Source organism: Neolamprologus multifasciatus, chromosome 2 (genome assembly GCF_963576455.1).
Source record: "Neolamprologus multifasciatus chromosome 2, fNeoMul1.2, whole genome shotgun sequence".
NCBI lineage: Eukaryota > Metazoa > Chordata > Actinopteri > Cichliformes > Cichlidae > Neolamprologus > Neolamprologus multifasciatus.
The window spans coordinates 5,386,578-5,395,214 of NC_140440.1; the positions used below are offsets into that span (position 1 = coordinate 5,386,578).

An 8,637-nucleotide genomic window follows, 5' to 3' on the forward strand; every position below is an offset into this window, starting at 1 on the left:
ATGTCTATGTAAGGCAGTGACTGGAATAGGTCACAAGGTGTCGCTGTTGAGCTGCATATACATTGTAAATTTTAGCAATTTTGACCATTTGTCCTCTGCAGGACACCGTAGTTCAGATTTCTCGTTCACGCGGGCGCCATCTTTGTTCAGTGTTTACTGTGATTTGCAAAGGTAAGCACTGTCAGAGGTGTACTGCATTGGTTTTTTGTTTAAAAATAAGTGTTCCACTGTGTAAAATGGCGGTTTGCTAAGCATATATTGTGTTTGTTGGGAGGTTCATGTATTGTCTGATGAGAGTATGAGCAGTTTGTGTGCATGTTTCATTTGGTAATATCTGCCGCAATTTCGGGCTACATTCCGGCTAGTTAGCAGAGCACTCATTCGGGAAAAGTAATGCAACATGAAGCATTAGCTTTCCAGCTACAGTTTGCTGGTAGTCCAGCTATGTTAGTTTTGTGTCATACACATTCCTGAGACCGAGGAATTTTGTAAAGACAGGATTATTTTTGCTTAATGTGTTTTTTATATATTTGTTGTTGTCTTTTACTATGTCGATAATCACGCAGTGTTTACTGTGATTTGCAAAGGGCCAGCAGCAGAGTTGGAGTGGTGTTTGCCCCAGCATCTGAATAAACGGCGCGGTCCGAGCCACAAATTGAACGCCTGTGTCCGACTGGTCTCTCTACTGTGCACCCCAATCCAACACAAACTTACACAACGCAGAGTCCAGGGTGTAGGGAGGCCCCTGCACTGGTTGGGTTACATCTTTGGTGCCGTGACCCGGATTTGTGGCACTTCGAGACCGAAGAGAAAGCAATGCCGACACCCCCAGCTACTCTGCTGCAGTAAGAGGTGTTGCCGTCTGGGTACTGAACTAAGTATATAACTGCCTGTGCAGCTGTATTACTGGGACTTTCACCTCCCCTGGCATATCCTTTGAAAGTGAAATCTTGGGGTGGTTTCATTTGAGGGTTTTCTGTCATTGAAAAAAACGAAAAAAGACTCAGAGACTTGAATTGTAGTGAGAATGTTAAATGATGTTCCCTGTCTATAATGATAATCATCAAATACGGTTAAGAAATTGCTGCTGATTTGTGTCATTCACAACCTCTGTGCTGAAGATAGTTGTTTAACTGCACTCTGAGTTTAATGCTGTTTTTTTGTGAATTCTTTTTTGCGTTATGAGATGATAGTTGTCATACATCTGTGTTGTGTTCTATTTTACTAGAAATAGATTGTACTTACTCACACTGAAAAGCATACTACCCACACACATTTTGTGGTGCAGCTAAATTAGAGATACAGGACAGTGAAAATGATGAGAGACTATGCAGACACTCCAAAGAGGGCACAGCCTCACCTTTTGAATGAAGGGGCAACAGCTAGCGTCCGTACAGTGGACCAACAGTCATCAGTGAAGTCGAAGCTGGTCACCCAGTTCCCCAGCTTCACTGGCCAGCGGCTACAGTATCATACCCCAATCAGGGACCTCACCGACTCTGGGCTGGGCACACAACAGACCCCACCACCAACAATGCTTTCACCCCAGACTGATCTAGGCGTGGCTCCAGCTCATGCCCCACCACTGCCAGCCTATGGAGGCCAAATGCAGGTGCCCTCACACCTATCTGAAATTCGCCCAAGTTCAGTGCCAGCCAATCAGACAAGCCAGTCCAACCACAGCCCTCTAACTACAGCCCCTCCAGTGTTTCAGCCAGATGTACAGATAACTATGCCCCCTGCTTTTTATCCTCAGGCCAGTGTCCATGGGCCCACTGCTACACCGGCACCCCATGTTGCCTCATATCCCAACTACCCAGCGGTGCAAAGTACCCAGCAACCCACCCTGAACCAATCACTTAACACTCCTTACCCAACGATGACCGTTCCATTCAGCTCCCAAGCATACACCAGCCATCTGTATTCCACACCTGCCCCCCAAGCCACCATGCCAAGCCCCCTAACAGTGCAGGGAGTGGGCATAATGAATAATCGTTCTGCAGCCGAGCAGACCCTTGAAAGTTCAAAGCATGGGCTGACCCCCCGTTTGCCCCGCATGCCACTAGCTGCTGTCCATGACTCTCGAGCTCCCCTCCACTCATCTGCTATAAGCTCCAACACTGTCGTGCCCCCTATTGTGAATATGACCCATGGAGGTTTTATAGCCCCACCCGGCACCCATGCCTCAATGCACGTACCAACCTCTGCTTTAGACCCCCAAGTTATTGGACACCCTGGTATACCCCCCCCAGCAGGTGCATACCTCTTTAAGTGCTCCTGGTGGGGCTGCAGCCAACGCTAACCCCCCCACTAGCTGCCTACGGTGGTTTTATACAGACTCATCAAGTGAAAAATGTCCAAGCCTTCACTGGCAGTGCTGACAGCAAGGTGCTTGTAGAGGACTGGATTCGTGACATGCAGTATCTTCTTGAGGCAATAGAGCTCCCGATTCACCTACGCTTTTCCACGGTGGTGCGTCACCTAACTGGTGAAGCCCGAAAGCTGGTCCTGAATCTACCTCTCCATGACCAAACACCTGAAAGGGCATTCAGGTGTATGGCGACACACAGAGCTCCTCAGATCTACTAGCGGACTTCTATGAGCGTGTTCAGAGGTCTGGGGAGTCTGCCTGTTCATATGCTATAGCACTGGAGGCAACACTGCGAGCTGTGGAAGAAAACCAAAGAGGAGGCAAGCCTTTCCCTGACCGTGACAGTAAACTCACCCGGCAGTTCATACGGGGGATTAATGATGAGGATGTGTATGCGAGGATCTCGCCAATGAAGCCCCGGCTTTTGAGTTTCTGTGAGCTGCAGGCTGAGCTCCGAAATTTAGCAAAAGAAACAAAGAGATTCCAGCCTCAAAACAAGTCAAAGAAAACTCAAGCCCAGGTACAAGTGGCATCAGAGTGTAGTGTGAATGTGAAGGCAGAAAAGGCTAAACATTCCTCAGAGTGGTCAGAGCTAGCAGAGATGGTCAAGAAATTAGCATTGAGCCAGGAGGAGCAGATGGCCAAGTTGACCCACCTTGAATCGAGAATTGATGCTCCATCCTCTGCCACTCCACTGAGAGTCCGACCACCTCCTGGGGCTACAACCCCAATGTCAGTGGTCACATGCTACCGGTGTGGGAAGCAAGGACATATAGCCCGGGTTTGCAGAGCAGTGCTCCCAGGGCCTGATCAGACATGGGCACGCAATCCCCAGCCTGTGATCCCCATGGAGGGAAACACTTACTCAGCTCAGCCTTTAAACTGATAAAGCCCATGGTCGCTGGGGCAACCATGGGCGAGCAGCAAGTCCCCCCCACACTGCAGGTGAACAAAGGTGACGGAGGAGAGAGCACTCCCCTAGTTGGTCCCAGGAATGAGGGGGAGGTGGAAGTCAACGGAATGAAGTGCAGGGCACTCATCGACTCTGGCTCCCAGATAACCAGTATTACGCATCAGTACTGGAGCAGCCACCCCACCCTCCATAAACAAAAGCTACAACCTTCTAAGATACCCATAGAAGGTGCAGGGGGCCAGAGTGTCACCTACCATGGTGTGCTACGCATCGACCTGAAATTGTTGGGGAGAGAGTTTAAGGGTGTGCCCGCTTTTGTTGTCACTAACACAGAGTACCGCTCCTCTGTTCCTCTGCTTGTGGGAACTAATGTCCTCCGTGCCTCCAGAAGCCACCTCCAGGCAACCTACGGCCTGCAGTTCCTTCTCCAGGTCAAGGAGACTCATCCGGAGTGGTACACCTCCCTGCTGGAGATTGAGAGCACTGAACAGTGTGATGTGGATGACACAGTGGGCCCTGTTGTTTACACTGGTCGTAAGGTACACATTCAAGCAGGGAAAGAGATGGATTTAATGTGCAAAATAAAAGGTGGACCACAAAGAAAGACTTATACAGCCCTAATTGAAGGCCATCCCTCCCTGCAGCTCAGCCAAGACATCCTGGTCGCCAGAGTTCTTGCTGATGTAAAGAAAGGATGTGCCCCGGTAAGAGTGATGAACCTCTCCCAGCATGCTATCACTATCAAGCCTCACACGCATCTGGCCAAGGCATCTCTGGTGGAAAGTATTGTGGACTTTTCAGACAGGATGCAGGGCAGTCATCACATTCGCGGAGGCAGAGAAGCATGCCTGGGTATGGACCACGTTGTGGCAAGCCAGGAAGTGGATTTAAGTGGTGCAGACGTCGAAAACGAGCACCAGCGTTCCCTTCTTAAAGAGCTGGTGGAAAGGAACGTAGGTGTGTTCTCACAGCACCCCCTGGATTATGGCCATACAAAGACTGTGCAGCATGAAATCCCTCTGGTCGACTCTAAGCCATTTCGACTGCCTTACCGTAAGATCCCCCCATCACAGTGGCAGGATGTGAGAAGGTTGCTGACAGAAATGGAGGCAGCAGGAGTTATCAGGCCCAGCAAAAGTCCATACGCTTCACCTGTCGTGATTGTAACCAAGAAAGATGGATCACTAAGGCTGTGTATTGACTACAGGTAACTGAACTCCTGCAGCACGAGAGATGCTTTTCCTCTCCCCAGAATAGAGGAAGCCCTGGAGGCTCTAGGGCAGGCAAGATACTTCTCCACCCTTGACCTCACTTCTGGTTATTGGCAGGTAGAGGTGGCGGAGCATGACAAACACAAGACGGCATTCAGCACCCCTATGGGGCTGTTTGAAGCAAATCGTATGCCCTTTGGACTCCAGAATGCTCCCTCCACCTTTCAGAGACTCATGACCTGCTGCTTTGGCGACCTGAACTTCACCCACCTCCTAATCTATCTTGATGATCTCATTATATTCTCCAAAACCTTTGATGACCATCTGGAAAGACTGCAGCTGGTGTTCGATCGGCTTCGGGAGCATGGCTTGAAGTTAAAGCCTTCTAAATGCCAGCTAGTGAGAAAGGAGGTTCAGTATTTGGGTCACTTAGTGTCTGCTGAGGGGGTCCGGACAGACCCAGAAAAGATCAGCAGGGTGAAAAACTGGGTGAGGCCCACAAACCGCAAAGAAGTGTTGCAATTCCTGGGATTTGCTGGATACTACAGGCGGTATGTAAGTGGGTACTCTACCCTAGCTGCTCCCCTGTACCGCCTAACTGCTGGTGACCCCAGAAAGAAAAAGAGAGGGGGAAAGAAAAGTCTGGCCACCGATCCACCCTTTTTGTGGACAGATGAATGCGAGAAGGCATTTAAGACCCTAAAAGAAAGGCTGACAAGCGCTCCAGTGCTGGGATATCCTGACTATAGCTTGCCTTTCGTTCTGCAGACGGACGCCTCAGGGGAGGGTCTGGGCGCCGTTCTAGCTCAGGTCCAAGGGGGAGCTGAGAGGGTCATAGCCTTTGCCAGCAGAGGTTTGAGCCCAGCAGAGACAAGGTATCCTGCACACAAACTCGAGTTTCTTGCTCTCAAATGGGCGGTCACAGACAAATTCTACGACCACCTCTATGGGCGTAGGTTCTCTGTCCAGACAGACAATAACCCTCTCAAGTATGTTATGTCCTCAGCAAAGCTGGATGCCACAGGCCAGCGGTGGGTGTCTAGGCTGGCTGCTTTCGATTTCGATGTCCAGTATCGGAGGGGACAGAGCAACACAAACTCTCGCATGTCTAACCAGGAGGTCATGCACATCCTACAGACATGCCCTCAGTGGGTGGGTGTCGACGAACAGGGGCATGGTGTGACACAGGCTACCCAGGATACTCAAAGCCTCACTGGCCATGGCACGCCTGCAGGGGAGGAACTGGAACTCGGGCCCCCTACATCCACTGAGCCTTACAGGGATGTGGGGATGGAATCCCTGCCCACCATGACCAAACAGGAGATCCGTGCAGGGCAGAAAAAAGACCTTGTTATTGGCCCTGTCTTGCACTATAAGAATATGAACCAGAAGCCAAGCCGCAGTGAGCGAATGAGTGCTGAAGGGCACGTGCGCCTTCTCTTAAAGGAGTGGAGAAGGTTAGTGGTAAAGGATGGCATCCTGTACCGCTGCGTCCAAGACAGCCAAAGGGGAGTAGTTGAGCAATTGGTGCTACCAGAGGATTTGCGTATATCAGTCAAGACTGCTCTCCACGATGACTCAGGCCACCTTGGTTTTGAGAGGACATTGCACATGATGATAAGGGAGAGATTTTATTGGCCACGGATGTTTCAGGAAATCAAGGCTTGGTGCGAGCAATGTGAGAGCTGCTGCCTTAGGAAAACTCCAACCGCAGGGGTCAGGGCCCCCCTGGTCAGTATCCACAGCAGTGCCCCCTTGGAGCTAGTTTGTGTGGATTTCTTGACTCTTGAGAAATCAAAAGGTGGTATCGAAAATGTCCTTGTTGTCACTGACCATTTCTCACGCTATGCACAAGCATACCCCACTAAAGACCAAAAGCCAGCACAGTGGCTAAGGTGCTGTATAGAAACTTTTTCTGTCGGTTTGGCTTCCCAGCAAAATTGCATGCAGACCAAGGGCGCAATTTTGAAAGTGCTGTATTGAAGGAGCTTTGTAAATGCACCGGCATCACTAAGACCCACACCACGCCCTATCACCCACAGGGCAACGGGACAACTGAACGGTTTAACCGCACCCTCATGAACATGCTGGGGACGCTAGAACCTCACCTGAAGCCCCGGTGGCACGAATATGTGGATGCAATGACACACGCCTACAACTGCACCTGCCATGATTCAACAGGGTACACACCATACTACTTGATGTTTGGCAGGCATCCACGGCTCCCTGTCGACTTGGTTTTTGGGCTGTCAACCACTAATGGGTCGGGGGGAAATAGCGAGTATGTCCAGACCCTGCATGACTGCTTGTCACAGGCTTATGCACAGGCTAATCAGGCCTCTCGCCAGGCTAAGGGTCACCAGAAAAGATACTATGACCGACAAGCAAAGAGTCAAAGCTTCAGCCCGGGTGACAGAGTCCTTGTTAAAGTGTGTCATGTGGAGGGGCGAAGCAAACTCGGAGACAAGTGGGAGTCACGTCCATACATTGTGGTGAAGAAACAGCCAGACATGCCGGTGTATGTGGTGCGATCGGAAAATGGTGATACAGAGAGAGTGGTCCACCGCAACCTACCTACACAGTGTATGTTTCTTCCCATGGAGCAGGTGGGAGAGGAGGCAAGGGAGGAAATGGAGCTCGATGTGGAAGAGGTGCATGGAGGAGAGATTGAGGATGTAGAGGACAGTGGAGAGCAGGCTGGTGAAGTAATCAGACAGGAGGAAGAGTCGGACACGATCGAGGACTGGGAGGCTGATAGCCTGTAAGGAGGTGGGGAGGGAGTTTCAGCTGAAGCAGCAAATGGATCACTCGCCCCCACAGGACCAGGGGAAAAGGACACAGGGGCAGGACAAGAGAGTGAAGATTGGAGGGGGAATGAAACTGCCAGGGTCACCCACTCACCTCCCAGACCAAGTGAACCAAGGAGGAACTTGCCGAGGAGTCGGCATCCCCCAAAGAGACTGACTTATGGGTCGAGAGTTAACGAACCAGAGGAGGATCAGAAGAAGATAGAAAGGGGATGGAAGCTGTGGCAGAGGGCCAAAGCAAGGAGGGCTGCAGGAAACACGTAGGATGACACAGCCAGTGTACCCATACTAATAGGATACACACATAGACATTTTTGCATTACACTGCACATCTTCCCACACCGTTATTCTTTTATACATAGTGAGACTGTTTTGTTTTGTTTTGTTTAGTTTGATGACTGGGACGCCATCACTTAAAGGAGAGGCAGATGTAAGGCAGTGACTGGAACAGGTCACAAGGTGTCGCTGTTGAGCTGCATATACATTGTAAATTTTAGCAATTTTGACCATTTGTCCTCTGCAGGACACCGTAGTTCAGATTTCTCGTTCGCGCGGGCGCCATCTTTGTTCAGTGTTTACTGTGATTTGCAAAGGTAAGCACTGTCAGAGGTGTACTGCATTGGTTTTTTGTTTAAAAATAAGTGTTCCACTGTGTAAAATGGCGGTTTGCTAAGTATATATTGTGTTTGTTGGGAGGTTCATGTATTGTCTGATGAGAGTATGAGCAGTTTGTGTGCATGTTTCATTTGGTAATATCTGCCGCGATTTCGGGCTACATTCCCACTAGTTAGCAGAGCACTCATTCGGGAAAAGTAATGCAACATGAAGCATTAGCTTTCCAGCTACAGTTTGCTGGTAGTCCAGCTATGTTAGTTTTGTGTCATACACATTCCTGAGACCGAGGAATTTTGTAAAGACAGGATTATTTTTGCTTAATGTGTTTTTTATATATTTGTTGTTGTCTTTTACTATGTCGATAATCACGCAGTATTTACTGTGATTTGCAAAGGGCCAGCAGCAGAGTTGGAGTGGTGTTTGCCCCAGCATCTGAATAAACGGCGCGGTCCGAGCCACAAATTGAACGCCTGTGTCCGACTGGTCTCTCTACTGTGCACCCCAATCCAACACAAACTTACACAATGCAGAGTCCGGGGTGTAGGGAGGCCCCTGCACTGGTTGGGTTACATCTACATGGATTTAAAATTGAGAGGTGGGCCCCGGCGCCAGAGGTGGGGTTGAATACACAGACCGTCTACTGGACGCCGTTAACGTGCCCACCCTCAAGGCCCTATATATATATGTGTGTGTGTGTTATGAGAGTGTAAGTAATGTGGA

General features: G+C 49.9%; 1 protein-coding gene across 1 annotated transcript; it reads left to right on the forward strand.

Moving 5' to 3' along the window:
* Nucleotides 1-6,122: 6,122 nt before the first annotated feature.
* Nucleotides 6,123-8,384, forward strand: LOC146523868 (uncharacterized). The gene is made up of 2 exons (XM_085131972.1): nt 6,123-7,895; nt 8,312-8,384. The coding sequence occupies exon 1, from the start codon at nt 6,574-6,576 to the stop codon at nt 7,258-7,260; it is 687 nt and encodes a 228-aa protein (XP_084988098.1). The 5' UTR covers nt 6,123-6,573; the 3' UTR covers nt 7,261-7,895; nt 8,312-8,384.
* Nucleotides 8,385-8,637: the final 253 nt, after the last annotated feature.